This window comes from Corylus avellana, chromosome ca7 (assembly GCF_901000735.1).
Source record: "Corylus avellana chromosome ca7, CavTom2PMs-1.0".
NCBI classification, from domain to species: domain Eukaryota; kingdom Viridiplantae; phylum Streptophyta; class Magnoliopsida; order Fagales; family Betulaceae; genus Corylus; species Corylus avellana.
The window spans coordinates 226137-246718 of NC_081547.1; the positions used below are offsets into that span (position 1 = coordinate 226137).

General features: G+C 35.5%; 1 protein-coding gene and 1 long non-coding RNA gene across 2 annotated transcripts; both read left to right on the forward strand.

The window, feature by feature from the left end:
* The first annotated feature begins 9103 nt into the window (after positions 1 to 9103).
* Positions 9104 to 10415, forward strand: LOC132187042 (uncharacterized). The gene is made up of 3 exons (XR_009440791.1): positions 9104 to 9300; positions 9410 to 9505; positions 10193 to 10415. It is a non-coding gene; the product is annotated as an uncharacterized LOC132187042 (long non-coding RNA).
* Positions 10416 to 19452: 9037 nt separating this feature from the next.
* Positions 19453 to 20187, forward strand: LOC132188702 (agamous-like MADS-box protein AGL80). The gene has a single exon (XM_059603232.1). The coding sequence runs from the start codon at positions 19453 to 19455 to the stop codon at positions 20185 to 20187; it is 735 nt and encodes a 244-aa protein (XP_059459215.1).
* Positions 20188 to 20582: the final 395 nt, after the last annotated feature.

Consider the following 20582-nt stretch of genomic DNA (forward strand, 5'->3'; position numbering starts at 1 on the left):
TAATTTTTTTTAATGTTTAAATTTTTAGTTTTAAAATTTTTAATGAGAAATATGGCCATGTGGCTATTTCTGATTGGGTTGACATCTACTTCCGTCAACTTTATTGACAGAAGAACCATATTCGTTTTGAGGAGTGCTATACATCCAAATTTTCTTTCCAAAAGTTAGTTTCTAAATGATGTGTCACCATCTCATGAGATTTATTATTCGGGAAAATGTGTCACCAACTCATGGGATGATGACACATCATTTGGTAAGAAAATTTAAGATATGTAGCATTTCTCATTTGTTTTTAGTAAAAAACAAAGCATAAACGAATTGAAATCTAGGTGAGCATTTAACCTTACTTGAAATTACTTTAGGTTTTAATTGTTATTATTATTTTTAATATATATTATATTATAAAAAATAGTTACCGATTACCCGGTTATTAACTACTTTTGTCAATCCTATAACCACAATCGACTTGAATGGTTATTTGGTTGTGATTATTTGCAATTATGCCGTTAAAGGTTATTCGCGATTAATAATTGTTCTGTTTGCATACACTTAGAGCATTCTCAATAGAAGAACTAAATGTTACTTTTATCTAAAATAGCTCATCAAATGTTTAAAAACTCCTTACATTGGATTAGCCAAAAGAAAATGTAAAATAGATATTTGATTGGAATAGCTAAAAAAAAAAAGTTAAATATAGTAGCACTTTTCAAGGGAGCTATTTTATTTTTTCCTGTTTCTCTCACCTATTTTCTCCTTTTCCCAAATCTTTGTCTACTTTTTCTCTGCATGTTATATTTTTCCTAAAACTTTTCCTATTTTTCTTCTCACATGTTCTTTTTTTCCCAAAACTTTTATTGCTTTTAATAATATTTTAACAGAATAGATAGAAATATAGCTAATCGGATGTAGAGACATTTAAAAATGGTTTAGCTAAACTAGATAAAAGTAAGTTTTGAGAAGTCATTTTACATAAAAATATGGCTCATCCATTGAGAATGCTCTTACTGGGTTGGTTGTATTGGCTTTAACACCTCCATCACCGCTGTTATTCTTGTGGAACACGACATTTTATATTAACCTATATAGTCTTATACACATGTTTCGACATAATCCAAACTCGACACAAAATTTAGGGTTAACAATTTTTTACACGACCTACAAACCTAACAAAAAATTGACGTGTTAAGGTTGATGGGTTTAACCCGTACTCTAAATTAATTAAATGAGTAATGCTACGCAAGACCTTTATCCCCGTTTTATTTCTCAAAGTTAATGTGTCTTTTAAAATTATTAATTGATCAAAATTCAATAGTAATTTATCTAAAATTTAATAGTGATTTTAAAAATCATATAAATTTTTGGGAATAAAGGTGTTGTGTATCTCTTACATAAATTGTTGGAGTTAAAAATAGCATATACAACCTTATATTCATGTATAGACATAATTTAAATCGGAGATGCAAATACAGATTAACGCCTATAGAGCGAACGAGAAATTGAAGAATAAATAGTACTGGGCATGGAGGGGCAGAAGCAGAAGGGCAGAGTATATGTTGTAATTTGTAAACTTGTAATAGCAAATAGGAAATTGGAAATAGGAATAGGAGGGTATGGTCGTCCTTGCCTACAAAAAGTCGTCTGTCAACGTGGCCTGTCCATAAGTTTAGGATTCTGGAGGCGCGTGGAGGTAAGATGGGATGGTGTGCGGAGTGGAAGCCAAGAGGTTTTTAAAGAAGAATACACTTTAAAAAAAAAAAAAAAAAAAAAATGAAGTGATTGGCCAATTGGAAGAAAGGAGAACATGGGAAGGCTTTGATGAGATCGAGTGGACAACGCGTGGGGTTGCATGGTGATGGGGGGGGGACTCTATAAATATCTACCTACCGTGCTTGCAGTTTCTCGCACACTCACACTCATTAATTGAACTCACAAAGCTAGGCTCTTCGATCAGTTTAATCAGAAAAAGAAAGTTATAGAAACATGACGCGTTCAGGCACAGCTGACTGCCTAGACATCATTTTGGCGATCATCTTGCCTCCTCTGGGTGTCTTTCTCAAGTTTGGTTGCAACGTACGTACGAGTAACATAATAGTATTTTTTTTTTTCCTTTGTAATTTCTCTTAGTTTCATGTCTTTGTTATATATGCAAACGTAATTTGATTTGGGGTGATTCATCAGGTGCAGTTCTGGATCTGTTTGTTGCTCACCATTCTCGGGTACCTCCCTGGGATTATTTATGCTGTCTATATCATCACCAAGTGAAGTTCAATTTTGGTAAGCACCCACATGGATCTCTCTTCTAATTATCTTTGCCGGGTTGAGATTTTATTTTCTTTAATTTTAAAACCATTTTCCACTACTTTTTTTTTTCTTTGTCTGTTGATTTAATTTTAGAATAACAAACATGTTATATGCTGATGCTAGGCTATGTTTATATAAATTTTTTGTTTTCTGTTGTGAAAAAACAAACACTAACAAACAATCAAAACACAACAAACTTTTATTCAAAAAAAAAAAAAAAAACCTTTTATAATGAGACACTTAATATTAAACAAAGCTTCGATCCGTAGAAAGATAATGGTTTAAGTCCGGTATGAATGAATTATTATTATTTATTATAAAATAAACATGATAAATGCCGGTTTGTAAAAGTTTCTCTAAGAATAACATGGAATACTCATTTGAAAATGCTTTTTAAGTAATTAATTGTTTTCGAAGAACTTGATTCCCTTTATGAGATCTATATAAATTTGTAAACTCCGCTAATTCGTGCTTTTCATCTTTATAATTTTTTTTTATTATTATTATTAGTATTATCTAATTATGAAATATCTTATTGCTTTTAAATTGAACAGGTGGATGTGGAGGTGTGTGAAGATTACATGTGTCTTTTGGTGTCTGATTTCAATTACCGATGGGTGGACAGTTGATGCTTCGTAAAATGTCTTTTGTGTATTTGGCTTATCCTTTTCCCCTCTATTTTATTATATGCTGTAAAGGTAGAATATTAGTTTTTTGAGTAAAGACTTATGATGACGGGCATCAATTGTCATTTATCTTACAACTTGTTATTTTAATCTGATTGCGTTGTTCTTGCTCTAAATCGTCTGAGTGGAGGGCATGGTTTGTAATTGTAAGTTCTCCCTGTCGGCTGTCACTCCTGGGCCAACCACGTATTATTGTATATCGTATTATATCATTTTAACCGTTAGATGTGACAAACTTATCTTCTTGGTGGATATTTCTAGAGAGCTTTTTTTTCTTGAAATGGCCTTTTATATATATATCCTTAGGATCAGAACTTTAAGCCGCTGCCTTAACTGTCAAGCATATCATATGGCCCAGCTGGCCATCTTAGCGGTAGGCTTAGTTATCCTCGAGAAGACATCATGACAACGATGTTTTTGGACAGAGAGCTGAAAGAGCAGAATAGAACAAGAAGGAAGGAAGGAAGATGCCATGCACCTCATCTAAAGCACTTTTTTAGACATGCTTTTGGTCTTTTCCTTCCTTTAGTACCTACCAGCTCTCAACCTTCAATAAATTCTGCTGCTGGCCAACGGCCTCAATCTATTGTTTAGGTATCACATATGTCATCATTCATCAAAGTAAAATTACCAATTCAAGTCTGGTTCTTCATTTTGCTCAGACTTCCCAGATGAGTGCAAATGCAGTATTTATGGTCTTAGAGCATTCACAATAAGCTTTTCAAAATTTCTCTAAATTTAAAGAAAAACATATTCGGCTTTCCTCTTTCCTTTCCCTTTAGAAGGCCTTTCAACTTTGACAGTTCTTCTTCTCGGAAGCTCAGCAGGCTCGGCAGTCGGTCTTCTCAGCACCTCGGTAGATGGTATTCTCGGTGGAGTAGCTTCTACTAACCTCGCAGGTGCAGGAGTCCACACATATAGTCTTATGTTTTCTTCGGTCATGACAGCATCGTAATCCATTTCTAATTGATTAAGCTCGGCATACCGCAAGACATCCCTTACGGTCATGAGAGCATCGTAATCCATTTCTAATTGATTAAGCTCGGCATACCGCAAGACATCCCTTACGTGTGTCGTCTCTTCCCTGGTTAAGGTCGGTTCTTGTTGACCTGAAAATATACATCAAAGATTAGCTTTACTGCAAAGAAGAAAAGGGAAGAATAGATAAGTACTACGTTCGGTTTATACCTTGGTTTGAAGGGGCAATTGTTTCCCGATGGACACTCGGGTCTCTAATTACTTCAGAAGGTGAAAACTCCCAATCACCTTGAACGAAGAAAAATTCATCTTTTCACCCCTTGTTGCTGGTATAAGTGCTCCGAAAGGTGAGGAGCTTTAATTTCTTTTGGGTTTGGAAGGTGAACAGATACTCGGTCCTCGGACATTTGGTTAACCGGTAAATTTTCAAAAAATCCACTACAGTAAGGGGGTGGTCTGCCCCGAGAATCTTTGGCCAAACAACCATATAGGCGAAGAAAGTTCTCCAGCTGTTCGGCAACAGTTGGTGAGGAGCTATCCAAATGTAACTCAACAGCTCTTAGACTATCCTAAAAAACGGAAGCCTCAAACCTATCCGAAACATCTCCATGTAAACGCAGACTTCATTACTGTCGACGTCCACCACAGCTCCGACTCTCTCGTTATCAAAGCATAATCGAATCGAATCGGGAAGCTGATAGATTCGACGAATTTCAGATTCGTCATCATCTGACAGATTCGATTCCAATGTCACTAGGTGTAAAGCACCCAACGCACCAGGGGCGGCCTCGACTCTGCAACTCATTAGGTATTGGAATTCAGGGATTAGTTGGCAAGGAATGGAAGGCAGATCTTGCCGAATTAGAATGTGGGTAACACTCAAGCGAAGGTGATTGACAGGGGGTTCAATCAGGGGAAGAAGAAAGTCTAAATAGTGAAGTATGGGGCAATTGGGATGAACGAAAGGCTCGGCTGAAGGAACAGACTCAATCGAGATTCTGAAATACACTGCTCTTAAGAAGAAATACCGAGCGGAAAAGTCCGAAAGAAGGAGTGCCAGTTTTGAAAAAATCAACGAAGGCTTAAAAAGGAACACAACAATGGCTTCTGTTGGAGAAATGATGGGGGTTAACGAAGAGGGAGGTGTCTTAAAAAGACTTTCAGAAGGGGAAACCGAAGCAGCGCAATTAAAACCTTAGAGGCTAGGGTTCCTCGGAAAAGCGCCCTTTTGGTTGGTATTCTCCACGCAGGCATTGACACATGGCCTCCTAAAATTTTGACCGCAGGAAACCCAACATGTGGTCCTCAAAAGGCGGAGGAAATCATTTATCGCTCCAACAATATTTTCTTTTGAAATTCAAAATTTTAGAAATTTGAGTTTTAAGAGCCAACTCGCCTTATTTCGCCAAAACAGTACCAAACTTATAAAAGCTGACCCATTCTCAGAAATATGAAATTTTCATAATCTATTAGATTAGGAAATTGGGGGGTACTGTTGGGTCATGGATCAGCTGAGTTGGGCCCGGTAAACGAGCTGCTGGCCCATCCCTAAAGCTCGGTCAATTTTATTGTTCATTAAATTTATGCTCGGTTAATTTACGCATGCCTAAGCCCAGTACACACAATTAGGGGTGGGCAAATTAACCGGTTACCGATTACCGGCCGTGTACCGGTTTCGACCGAACCAATATTAACCGAAACCAATATACCAATATCCTTATCGGTTAAATTTTTTATACCGGTATACTTATCGGTTCGGTTCGGTCCGGTTAAAAATTTTATATCAGTTAACCGTTTAACCGATATAAACCGTTAAGTAGTGATGCCAAAACGACGTAGTTTTGAAATTATATATATACCTATGTAACCTTATCTTAATTTGGGTTTGGGTAGGTTTGATTTTTTTTAGTGATGTCATTGGATGTGATTTCTTTGCTTTTGGTGAAAGCATTTTTCATTAACTAGTTTTGTTAGTGTAATTAGCATTCATTATGTCAATTAGTCTATTTGCTTTGGAAAAATGTATTTTATAATATTTAAAAAAAAAAAAAAAAAGTTGTGGTGGATCAATATAAAAAACCTTCAATTTTTAGCTCAAAAAACAAATATTTGGGTCTCGACAAAGAGTATTTGGGTCCTAAAACAACTCATTTTTAATAAGTTATTTTAGCTCAAAAAAAGTATTTGAACTCTCAAAAATAAAAATAAAAACTCATTTTTGGCCCAACAAAATAAATCAATATAAAACTCTCGATTAACCGGTTTAACCGTGTACCGTTATAACCGATAATTTCGGTTAAAATTCTTATTGGTTGAGTATCGGTTAATAAACTGTTTAACCGAAAATTATCGGTTAATAACCGATAAGAGTCAAAATTGGACCGTTTTGACCGATACCTAGGCCTACACACAATGCTCGGTTTACCGAGCCTTAGCATCAACTCCCAAGGAGTACTCTCGGAATATTAGATATACCTGCATGATATATCCCACATCATCCGACACGTGAATCCTCGGTAAGTCCACAGTACCAAGTGAACAGATACAACTTGATGCCTATAAATGGGGGGCCTTATTTCAGATTTTGGTAACTTCTTTTCCTCTCCTTAACTGAATATCCTCTACTCTCTTTATCTTACACATCATCTTCAAAAGTTATATTCTCTCTTAAATCTAATGACTAACTTAGGCATCGAAGCTATCCCCCGCCGGACAACGTTGGTAGCTCTGATCCATTTTCTTGTTATTTTGTAGCTTGGTCATCCACAAATACCTAGCCATCCACAACGTTCATCTTACGTCATCATTCGGAAAACTGTTCAAACACAGTGAAAGCGTCACTCACAACACAAGTGATTGGTTTACCAATAGTTGAGAAGAGTGGTTTCGGGGTGGTGGGTGGTTCGACCAACCCTGGTTGGCCATCGAACCACCTCACGGCACCCTAACTTTTATTTATTTTTTATTTATTTTTGTTTTTTTTTTCCTTCAATTTTTCAAAAAATTTAATTTTTAATTTTTTTTAATGTTTAAATTTTTTGTTTTTAACTTTTAATGAGAAATATGGCCATGTGGCTATTTCGAATTGGGTTGACATCTACTTCCATCAACTTTATTGATAGAAGTACTATATTTGTTTTGAAGAGTACTACACCTTTCAATTTTTTTTTTTGAAAAGTTAGTTTTCAAATGATGTGTCTCCATCTCATGAGATTTATTATTTTGAGAAGTGTGTCACCAACTCATAAACTTAGGTGAGCATTTAACCGAATTTTAAATTACTTTAGGTTTTAATTATTAGGGTAAAGTCCACATACCCCCCTCAAACTACCACCCAATTGACAATATCCCTCCCAAACTTTCAATTGTGACAATGTCCCCTCCAAACTATCAAAATATTGTCAATGTCCCCCCAAGACTAGCAATAAGACAAAAATGCCCTTATAGATTTCTCAATAAGACAAAAATACCCCTATAAATTCAAAAAAAAAAAGATTTTTTAAAAAAACGAAAAATTTTAATTTAAAGATAATATTTATAATTAAACAATTTTTTTTTAAAAAAAAAAACGGTGATTTTTATTTTAAAAAAAAAACCATTTTTTTTTTAATTTAGTTTTAAAAACAAAAAAATTCATTTTATTAAATGAAAATTATATTTTTTTAAACGTAAATTTTTATTTTAATAAAATTATAAAACGAAAAAAAAAAATTTTTCAATTTTTATAAAAAAATTTTCTAAATTGATTTAAAAAAAAAAAAATTCATTAACGCTTGATTTTATTTTTATTTTTTTATTTTTTTTAGTTTTAGGTTTTTTCTAGAAGTTTTTTTTTTTTTTTTTAATTTTACTAAGGGTAATTTCGTCATTAGGGGGGGTGAACATTGATAATTTTTGGTAGTTTGGGGGGACATTGTCAATTGAGTGGTAATTTGAGGGGGTTATGTGGACTTTCCCTTAATTATTATTATTATTATTCATATATATTATATTATAAAAAATGGTTACCGATTACCCAGTTATTAACTACTTTTGTCAATCCTATAACCACAATCGACTTGAATGGTTATCGGGTTGTGCTTATTGCGGTTATGCCGTTAAAGGTTATTAGCAATTAATAATTGTTATGTTTGTCTACACTTATTGGGTTGGTTGTATTGGCTTCAACACCTCCATCACCGCTGTTATTCTTGTGGAACACGACATCCTATATAGTCTTATGGTTGAGGTAATAATATATTTAATTAAATGGATTAGATTAAGGTTGAGGTTATTTCGACATAATCTAAACTCGACACAAAATTTAGGATTAACAATTTTTTACACGACTCACAAACCTAACAAAAAATTAACGTGTTAAGGTTGATAAGTTTAACTCGTACTCTTAATTAATTAAATGAGTAATGCTACGCAAGACTTTTATCCCCATTTTATCTCTCAAAGTTGATATGTCTTTTAAAATTATTAATTGATGAAAATTCAATAGTAATCTATATAAAATTTAATAGTGATTTAAAAAGTCATATAAGCTTTTGCGAATAAAGCTGGTATTGTTTATAACATTACTCTTACATAAATTGTTTGAGTTAAAAATAGCATATACAACCTTATATTCATATATAGACATAATTTAAATCGGACATACAAATACAAATTAAATTTTACTTTGTAAGTAACGGGATCAATAAAAATAGAGCGAACGAGAAATTGAAGAATAAATAGCACTGGGCATGGAGAGGCAGAAGCAGAAGGGCGCAGAGTATGTGTTGTAATTTGTAAACTTGTAATAGGAAATAGGAAAAAGGAATAGGAGGGTATGGTCGTCCTTGCCTACAAAAAGTCATCTGTCTACGTGGCCTGTCCACAAGTTTAGGATTCTGGAGGCGCGTGGAGGTAAGATGGGATGGTGTGCGGAGTGGAAGCCAAGAGGTTTTTAAAGAAGAATACACTTTAAAAAAAAAAATGAAGTGATTGGCCAATGGAAGAAAGGAGAACATGGGAAGGCTTTGATGAGATGGAGTGAGGTGTTTGATTCTCAGAAACCGTGCATAATACGCAGCAGAATTTCATGGATCCAATACGTGGACAACGCGTGGGGTTGCATGGTGATGGGGGGACTCTATAAATATCTACCTACCGTGCTTGCAGTTTCTCTCACACTCACACTCACACTCACACAGATTAATTGAACTCGCAAAGCTAGGCTCTTCGATCAGTTTAATCAGAAAAAAGAAAAAGTTATAGAAACATGTCGCGGGGCACAGCTAACTGCGTAGACATCATTTTGGCGATCATCTTGCCTCCTCTGGGTGTCTTTCTCAAGTTTGGTTGCAACGTACGTACGAGTAACATAATAGTATTTTTTTTTTTTCCTTTGTAATTTCTCTTAGTTTCATGTCTTTGTTATATATGCAAACGTAATTTGATTTGGGGTGATTCATCAGGTGCAGTTCTGGATCTGTTTGTTGCTCACCATTTTCGGGTACCTCCCTGGGATTATTTATGCTGTCTATATCATCACCAAGTGAAGTTCAATTTTGGTAAGCACCCACATGGATCTCTCTTCTAATTATCTCTCCCCGGTTGAGATTTTATTTTCTTTAATTTCAAAACCATTTTCCACTACTTTTTTTTTTCCCCTTTGTCTGTTGATTTAATTTTAGAATAACAAACATGTTATATATATATATATATATATATATATATATATGAGAAATGATATAGGGCAATAAAAAACCATTTTTGACCCATAAAAGTGTTATGTGGCAAGAGAAACATATGCTGATGCTAGGCTATGTTTATATAAATTTTTTGTTTTCTGTTGTGAAAAAACATACATTAACAAACAATCAAAACACAACAAACTTTTATTCAAAAAAAAAAAAAAAAAAAAAACCTTTTATAATGAGACACTTAATATTAAACAAAGCTTCGATCCGTAGAAAGATAATGGTTTAAGTCCGGTATGAATGAATTATTATTATTTATTATAAAATAAACATGATAAATGCCGGTTTGTAAAAGTTTCTCTAAGAATAACATGGAATACTCATTTGAAAATGCTTTTTAAGTAATTAATTGTTTTCGAAGAACTTGATTCCCTTTATGAGATCTATATAAATTTGTAAACTCCGCTAATTCGTGCTTTTCATCTTTATAATTTTTTTTTATTATTATTATTAGTATTATCTAATTATGAAATATCTTATTGCTTTTAAATTGAACAGGTGGATGTGGAGGTGTGTGAAGATTCCATATGTCTTTTGGTGTCTGATTTCAATAACCGTTGGGTGGACGGTTTATGCTTCGTTAAATGTCTTTTGTGTATTTGGCTTATCCTTTTCCCCTCTATTTTATTATATGCTGTAAAGGTAGAATATTAGTTTTTTGAGTAGAGACTTATGATGACGGGCATCAATTGTCATTTATCTTACAACTTTGTTATTTTAATCTGATTGCGTTGTTCTTGCTCCAAATCGTCTGAGTGGAGGGCATGGTTTGTAATTGTAAGTTCTCCCTGTCGGCTGTCACTCCTGGGCCAACCACGTATTATTTGATATCGTATTATATCATTTTAACCGTTAGATGTGACAAACTTATCTTCTTGGTGGGATATTTCTAGAGAGCTTTTATTTCTTGAAGTGGCCTTTTATGTATATATATATATATATATATATATATATCCTTAGGATCGGAACTTTAAGCCGCCGCCTTAACTGTCAAGCAATAATGCAATATCATATGAGCTGCCCCAGCTGGCCATGTTAGCGTAGGCTTAGTTATCCTCGAGAAGACACCATGACAACGATGTTTTTGGACAGAGAGCTGAAAGAGCAGAATAGAACAAGAAGGAAGGAAGATGCCATGCACCTCATCTAAAGCACTTTTTTAGACATGCATTTGGTCTTTCCTTCCTTTAGTACCTACCAGCCCTCAACCTTCAATAATTTCTGCCGCTGGCCAACGGCCTCAATCTATTTATTAGGTATCACCATATGTCATCATTCATCAAAGTAAAATTACCAATTCAAGTCTGGTTCTTCATTTTGCTCAGACTTCCAAGATGAGAGCAAATGCAGTATTTATATGGTCTTAGAGCATTCACAATAACCTTTTCAAAATTTCTCTAAATTTAAAGAAAAGCTACAAGTAGAGTTCATTTATTTATTTATTTATTTTTTTTTGGATGAATTAAGGAATTCATTGTCCTGACACAAACTGTGTTGGAAAGTTAAAATTTATTGGAGCCTCAGCCCCCGGTAATAAGCAAATTCAGTATGGTTCCGATGAGATCAGTATACTTTTCATATTACAGATCAGATATGGTTAGATATTGCGTACCTAAAAAGGGATAACCTCAAAATATCAATATTCGAAATTGACATGGGACAGAATATCTAACCATATCTAATCTATATTATTATATGAAAAGCGAACTAGGCAAAGCTCCAAGGACACAAAAAGGAATAAAAGCAGGCACACATAGGAGCATATCATTCTAACTTTGGCACTAAGAAATCATCATCACCCACTAAACAAAAAATAATTGTCAGGATTGCATCCCGTGCCCCGTGCAGACAGGGTCTTGTATACAGAAGATGCAACCTGGGAGTGCCACATCAGTCTTTGGCAGGTTGCATCCTGTTTCTATGCACACAGGATACAAGTCAATACATATGACTAATCTTTTCTACAATGGCCCATGGGCAGTATGATATCGACATCATCGACATTCGACAATAACAAAAAGCGAAGGTAACAAGCAACCAAGCATTAGTTTCTATCAATTTGAGAAATAAAAGAGCTTACCACCACTCCCCACGTACCCCACCCCTTCAAATAAGTGCATATTAAATTCTACAAAAAGAGAGAGAAAACTGAAGCTTCCAGTTCTTAAGTGTTGCCTCACCTTACATCAACCTATGCACAACCAATATGCCAGCATTCATGCTTACGTGCTTTAGCCCATACTAGCGCGCACACAGATGCATTTCTGATTTCTCAAAGCAGATATTCAATCAAATCCTCTCTGGAACTCCAATTTTTCTCTCATCCTTTGAACTGCCATTCCCTACGGCACATGGGGCAATGTGCTTGAGAGGTCTGTGAATTCACCCATTTTAAGATGCAATGAAGATGGAATGCATGATTGCATACACCCCAAACTGCAAGATCAAAGAAGTTAAAACATTATTTCCTGCAGTAAGATTTTTCCAACTACTACAAAAAGATTCAATTATTTCTTTTTCCTAAGAGGCGCAAAAAGATCGGCCACCAAAGCAAACAGGAAGACGTGATTGTGATTCTCTACCTCTTAACATATTGTAAATTCACTCCTTATTGTGTATGAGCAATAAATATGTTAAAAATTCACATAACATGAACTACAGGGATTTCTTTTTTTTTTTTTTTTTTTTTTTTCTTTTTTTATAATAAGTATATCAAGGACAGGTAATTAAAAATAGAAAATAATTGCATCCATCTATTCACGCCTATCTGACCTTCCACAGACATTAAGCAAATTGTATATTGCAGGCATGCAAATATACCATGAACAAGTTTAAAAAAAGAAGTAATACATACATATACTGGTTTTACTTCATCATATTCTTTGTGTTAGGGGAGCATTTTGATAGAAATGATAGAAAATACAAACAAAATTCTCAGCCTCAATTTGAATCAATCTATTAATAAGATGACATATATATGCCTTTGATTTTTTTGTCTCCATCAATCCTTGACATAATTTTGCACTAGAAGACAAATTTTGTAATTTTGGACGATTAAGCACATCAAGTTCAGAATGCTTCAACTGAAATTTCAATTGCTAAAAATATATTTTATGAGTATACAAATAAGATCCACCAAGAAACACTCACAAAGAAAAAAAAAATTGTAGTGTCAAAGCTAGGTGGACGATTTTTGGGATGGCTATTTACTAACTACTTCAAAACTTCTCCCTACTTACATAAACAAAATGAGAATTTTTTTCTAAACTTTTGTACCGATCTACATGTGGCTCTGCCACTGCTTCTCTGTGTTGGATGCAATTTGAATGATTCAATCAAAGACCAAAACCAATGTTTCTGTAACAGCCAAGAATACAAAAAGAAGCAGGCGTGGTAGAAGGTGGCTTCAAGCTACTTTCAGGAAATTTATCTCAAATTATAGGTGTGTAACAGCCAAGAATACAAAAAGAAGCAGGCATGGTAGAAGGTGGCTTCAAGCTACTTTCTGGAAATTTATTTAATAATCTCAAATTATAGGCCAACACCGAGAAGCTCATTTGAAGAGTTCCTTAAACTTTGGGATCTCAACAGCAGTAGAAATAGTCGCAAAATAGTAAGATGTGAAAAGAAAGTAGAAGGTTATCAAATAAGTAATGTTACTTACTTAGTGGGCAATTATCCCCAGGGAGCTTACAATCAGGACAACAACCATCAAAAGCCATCCTACAAATCCCACATGTTTCATCCTGGGCATCCCAAGTCCAAGAAGCAACAGAGTGCCAGCTATCATTAAACAAAGGACAAGAATTATGGCTCTGCAGAAACACAGTATGAAACATCCTAATTCAATGTTTACGGTGATAGATGAGCTAAAAGAGTTGTAAAACATGAACCACCCATATCAAGCGATTAATTACAATTTAATCAACAAAATCAATAATAATAAAAGAGATAAAGAGAACATACTCTGTTTAAGAGCCCAGCAAATATTCGCAGAGAGAATTGAATCAAGGGAAAACTGTTTCCACAAATAGGCAACATATGTTACATCACCAACAAATGAACTTTAAGTTTATGTCACTAAAGTGAAAATCAATGTAATATCAGATATTCAGATCCCTTCTAAATAGAATTTAGAGAAGTTCCAATATAAAGCATGGGAAAATGGGATTGTCCTATTACTATCAAAATACTTGCTTGCTTGTTAGAGGGACAAGGAGAGGACTGGAGAGGTCTCCAGCTAATGGCCAGGATGGCCCTAGGAAAAATCCTAGGGCCATCCTCATGCCATGTGTCCCATCCATTTATATATAATAAAATATTATTTTTTATTTTAAAAATAAATAAAAACTAAAATAATATAATTTTTTTTTTTTTTTTTTTATAGGGCCCTTGGGGGTGACCGGACCACCCCCAAGGGCCACCGTTTGGCCTGGGGTGGCCGCTTGGGGCACATGGCAGCATGATGGCCCTAGGATATTTCCTGGGGCCATCTTGGCCCTTAACTGGAGACCTCTCCAGTCCAACAGGACTGGAGAGGAGCTGGATCCTTGTTAGAGCCATCAAAACAAACAGGAAAAATGGGTATTATTGTGAATGATTTCTCTTCACTGTTAAACAATAAAATGAAGAAACATTCCTAATTTTATCCAGTCTTAAATATACAAGGATCAATGGGAATTTTCAATATGATCATTATTCACTTGACCAGAAAAGCTTATAATGTCTGGAATTCATAGTGAATAAATTTGAACTTCATATGCACAAGTGAAATATAAGCCAGGGAAATTTAATAATAATTGAAGCCCATCAAATTTCTACCATAAATGATGCAGAGAATTCATATAAGCCCAGCAGACAATCAAGGAAAACATATAAGATAATAATGATTAATAGCTATATGTTTACAGTGTATGTGTATATATATATCCAACAGAGCCGCAATATCGTGAAAAGGATACGTAAGAGCTTGACTTTCATCCTCTTCTCCTGCAAACCAAAACGTTTTCTCTGAGCAAATCATATGCAGAATATAATCACATAGTGATACTTCACTGAAGTATAGTAACACAGATATGAAACATTTTCTGAGGAACACACAAAAGGTGATCGAAAGGGAAAATGTAACAGTACCCACATTGTCAATCATTTGTGCAATTTGCAGTCAATAGATTAAATGGGGGATAATGATGTTATGGGAAACATTGCAAATCAAAACACCATCTCCCAGCTGATAAAATGTAGGAACGAAAGAGAAATCAGAATCTAGAAACCGGGTATTTATCATTTGGGGAAATAATGCAATAGAACACGTATAGATTCAAGCTTTTGATTCATTTTGTTTCTTTCATTTTCTTAGTAAACAGACAGAGGAAAAAAGAAATATAACAATTTCTTAGAAAAAAAGGAAGAAACAGAAACCCGCCTTTCTATCCTTGAAGCCACAAATTCTAGTAGCAAAGTAGTGAGGATTTGAAATGAAGGGTTTTGGGTTTATGCATTCCACTTTCTGTTTTTTGAAGGCCTTTGAGCTCTGAGGTGATAATCTATACACCATCCTTTTATCTGTTCCCTATCCATCTTTGCTGACGTGGCATGGTCTAGTCAACCACGGCATATCAAATACCTTTTTATAAAAAACAAAAAAAAAATCAAACGAAAATTTCCCCCATCTTCAAGGCTGCTCCCTCTCCTCCATCCCCCATAAATCGACTAGACGAGTCAACGGATCAGCCACACAACGGACATTGAGCTGCATGCAACGTCAAGTCACAGACCATTGTACACAGGTGAGCTTTGGGCGACGCCAAATCATGGACAGAAAGCACCATGCAATGCTGGGTCACGATCATACGCCACGAGCCCAAAAGAATTGTACACCACCGAAGAACTACCACCACTATACAGAGGTAACTTTTCTCTCTTTTTTTCTTTGATAGTGTGACCGTAGATATGGCTTTTCCTTGTTTTCTATTTATTTTTGGTTTGTGGGTTGTTTGTTTTTTCTAGCTATTTCCTCTAGTGTTTGTGGGCTGTTTGTTTTTTTTGGGGGGTTTTCATCTCTCTCTCTCTCTCTCTCTCTCTTACAGGCACTTCTAAGCGACCATATCCATAAAATATCTTCACATCTTTTCTTCCTCTAATGGATATTCAAAACTTCATAAAACATATGTAAAGTAATTTCTCGGCTGAAAATGGTAGGTTTACCAACTTATTTAATTAGCAGAATTTATCCACAGTTCCTTGGCATATCACCCCAATTTGGATTGTACATCAATCTTCAATTTTCATTAGATTCAAATGATCAGAACCCCTTCATTATGCAAAAGACTAAGCCTCAATCATATGTAAACCACTTTTTCTGACATGCTAACAATGAGCTGAGACTGAATAATCTCTCGCTCTCTCTACAAAAGAACTGCTTTCAATTCAAACAGCATATGTTACAGGATAAAGAAAAACAGAAGACAAGATATATTTTCTGCGAATGCACAAAGATACAAAGTCATTATCTATGAATTACATGAAATAGAACATGAAAACACCACAAATGCATAAAAAATAAAGGTTCAGAAAACCATAGCCAATTATAAAATCATGGTTGATCAGAGATGTTAATTGTTTCATTGGAACAAAAAACACGGACAAAGTAGAACCTGAAAGTCCATCCTCAATGAATTTCATATGATAGTGGAACTCATAGATTTCAAAGAAGTATGAAGAATCAGAATTGTATAGGTTCAAGTTGCCGTAAGTCATAGTTAGGACTCGGAAGTCCAATTAGGATGGTAGTTTGAGAGGACAAAGTGAAATTTACATTTTTTCTTTTTTCTTTTTTATCATTCACGCATGCGCACATCAAAACTGATCATAGTGGAATTGACTCTAATCCAATAGGTTCTTTATTTCTAGCACATGTTCGGTTTAAAATTTGTACAATGCAAAGCAAGCAGTGAGGCTCAATATGAGTTTAGTATCAACAAAACAAAAAATAAATCGAAAACAACAAGGGAAAGCCAGATCTGGGGTCACACTACTGGATGAAATCAATAGAGAGAGAGAGAGAGAGAGAGAAGTTACCACTGTTCGGTGGTGGTGGTTCGTCCCCAGCGGTCCTGTGGTGGTTCTTCGCCGGTGCACTCGATTCGGCGTTCCCCAAAGCTCGGCGGTGTACGGTGGTTCGTGATTCGGCGTCGCACGAAGCTCAGCGTCCGTTGGGTGGCTGATCTGTCGACTCGCCGGGTCGATTTTGGGGGATGGAGGAGAGGGAGGAGCACTCCAGTGAAGATGGGGGGAAAATTTTGAAGAAAAATTTCTTTGAAGTAGAATTGAAGAGAGGTTTGTTGCACAAAACCCCTATTTTATGCCCTCCAATAGAAAGATAACACGTCAACAAAAAACAAAAAAAGGCGTATGACGTAAAAACACTGGATCTCTACCTTCTTGTCAGTTGTCACTCATCGACCAATTAAAAAAAAAAAAAAAACCATCGTTAACCCAATCTCAATCATGCCTCCTAAGTCCTAACTCAACGAGCCTCTGACGAACACCATCTGCCACACCGCCGTCAATAGAACGCCGTCTCCCCCACACTGCCGAACCAGAACAGCAACATACCTCTATGAACCTTACAATTGCCCTATTATGCAGAAACAACCCATCTGCAGAAACTACAAAAAAAAATAAAAACTCACACAGTACAAGAAATTGTACAAGTTACCTCTACAGGAAACAACCCATTCTGCAGAATGAGGTAGAATTTTACAACTGCCCCATTCTGCAGAAACAACCCATCTTCAGGAACAATATGCTTTAACTTTTGGAAAGGAACAAATTGGAATGGATGATAAAAGACAAACATATAAATTACCATTATTCATGAGTAATCTGAAGCTGTAAAAAAACTGAGAAGAGATGCACGGGTTCCTGCTTCGCCGCTGACGACGCCGGTGTGGGAGACGGAGGCGGAGGGTGGCATTGGCGTGGGCGGAGGCGCGTGGGCGATGGCTAGTTCTGTAGACGTGATGGAGAATAGAACGATGGTTTATTTTTTAGAAATGCTATAACGCAATAAAAAATCCTTTTTAGTGTCAAGAATTCATAAGCCCGATAACTATAGCTATGTTTGGCAAGAGTCAGGCTTCGCAATTCTTCCGGCTACAGTAGCAACTGACACATGGTAGCAGAAACTGATTTTTTTATCTTAAATTTTTTTTTTAAATCAAAATTAAAAAAAGAAGAAAAAAAAAAAAAAAAAAGGAGGAGAATGCTGGGGTGGTGGGTTTGTCTCCGGTATCTTTGGCCGCGGGTTGTGTCGGACGACCCCTACGTCGGGGGGTCCACGAGGCAGCCACGCTAATGACTGGTCCGGCCACCCCATTTTGGCCAAGCCATCCCAGCGTTCTCCTCCTCTTTTTTTTTTTTTTTCTTTTTTTTTTTTTTTAATATTTTGATTTTTTTTTTAAAAAAATATATATATTAAGATTAAAAAAATCAATTTCTGCTGCCAAGTGTCAGTTGGCACTGTAGCTAGAACAGTGCTGTTCCAGCTACAGTGCCGGGCTTGGCTCTTGCCAAACATAGCTTACGTGGCCTCATCACTAATGGATTTGTGACTTTTTGTCACGTAAGACTTCTATTTGGTTTCTTTTGACGTGTTACTTTCTTATACGAGGACACAAAAGAGAAGTTTTGTACAAGTTGCTCTGGAGTAGTAATGCTAGGAACCGGGATAAATCATAAAATCCGGAATAAATCTGGCATGGCTGAGCTAGCTCATTTATTATATTGAAAAAAAATAGGTTAAATATTTTTTTGCACCATATAGTTTAGCAACCTTAACGAAGTCAAATGAATTTTAGTAGGTGGATGCTATATGTATGCATTATTTCATGTACTACACTCTCATTTTACTTTTATTTTTATTGAAGTGACATAGCAATAACATTAGTCTTATTTTACCCTCAATATCAATTTATCAAACACAACCAAATATTGGAATTGTACAAAAAAAAAAGCTTCATAAGAGAGAGATGAATCATAGAGGACTGAGGAGTGGACTCTATTATCTATTAATCTATCACTGATTTAAAATTATGATGGACAATAGGGGCATTTCAATGTTAGTTTTTTTTTTTTTTTTAGTTTTGATGGCACTATTATTGTTTAGATGCATTTAGATCATGATCTGTCTGTCCCCATTAGCACGCTTCAATGTGCATATCCTTGTATCAATACTTTATTAAGTAAAAGTTAACAGTTTCAAATTTCAATGTATGAATCAGCCTCTGTAAAGCTGTGGTTTTGATTTACTGTTGGTGTCATCCTAATTACCAACTCACCCTAGTAAATATTTTCATTCACATTATGACAAGGTTATCCTTAGCCCAGATTACGTATAAAATCCTATTAATTAAAAACACACTTCAATTGCAAATATTGTTGTGAGCACCCCTTTTTGTATCATAATTCATATAGACAACAAAAATCCCTTCCCATATCCCAACTAGTACCCTGGTTTCTCCGTGCTCAAACTTATTGAATTGGGGTGCTCAGATCAGTGCCACCCAATATAATTAATACCTCCAACGAGGATATACATCTCCACAATCTTCTTGAATTAATTTAGTATCCCTTACAGATGTATATATATAGAGAGAGGCTATATATAGCATAGCTGTTTGGGGGCGAGAATACTCAAAGGAGTTGCAATTTCCATATTGTTTTCTTATTACTTGTTATTCTATACTAAAAGAGCCATGACTAGAAAGAAGGTGAAGCTTGCGTACATCACTAATGATTCTGCAAGAAAATCAACATTTAAGAAAAGGAAGAGGGGCCTGTTGAAAAAGGTGAGTGAGCTTAGCACTCTATGTGGGATTGAAGCTTGTGCTATTATTTATAGCCCTTATGATTCTGAGCCCCAAGTTTGGCCTTCTCCTTTGGGCGTACAACGTGTGCTTGCGCGGTTCAAGGAGATGCCTGAATTGGAGCAGAGCAAGAAGATGGTGAACCAAGAGAGTTTCCTGCGGCAAAGGATTGCCAAAGCCAACGAGCAGCTCAAGAAACAGCGAAAGGACAACCGGGAGAAGGAGATGACACAAGTCATGTTCCACAGCCTCATGAGTACTGCGACTGGAAAAGGGCTGCAGAATTTGAGCATCATGGATTTGAATGATCTCGGGTGGTTGATCGACCAAAACTTGAAGGAAATTTACATCAGGGTTGACAAACTCAACAAAGAGCCTCTAAACCCACCACCACCACCACCACCAACTGATGATCATGGATTAATGCCGAGGACTAGTAGTAGTGTAGACAATCATGTGCAACCTGATCATCATCAGATGAATATGGAAACCATGCACAGGCAGCGTTGGTTCATGGATTTGATGAACCCACAAGAGCACATGGGATTTGTTGGGGATGAGATGATGCTGCCTTTTGCAGATTACAACCACAATGCTCTTTGGTCCACTGCCTTCTTTCCTTGAAACAATCTGTATTAATTTGCTTCTGTTCTATTTATTAAGTGAAATGAAAGAGGAGCTAGCCAATTTCACCCCTAAATTTTAAAAGAATATATGATACCACGTTATTTAAATATTTTAAAATTACTTGATAATATATTTATCATATGACAGCATTTATACCGTTAAATGAAACAAAATAAAATCTTAACTATGAAATGATTCATTTCAATTTCGCTTGAAATGGAAAGGATACTATTTCTACATGTATTTATGGTTTAGCTCGTGTACATAAATAACCATTCCAGGGTTATTGGTCATGTTCATGATATTCACAATCAAATGTTGATTCTTTGATTTTGGAATTGGTCCTGGATACACTTTGCACTTATGCATGTCAGAATTCTAGATTACAAGCA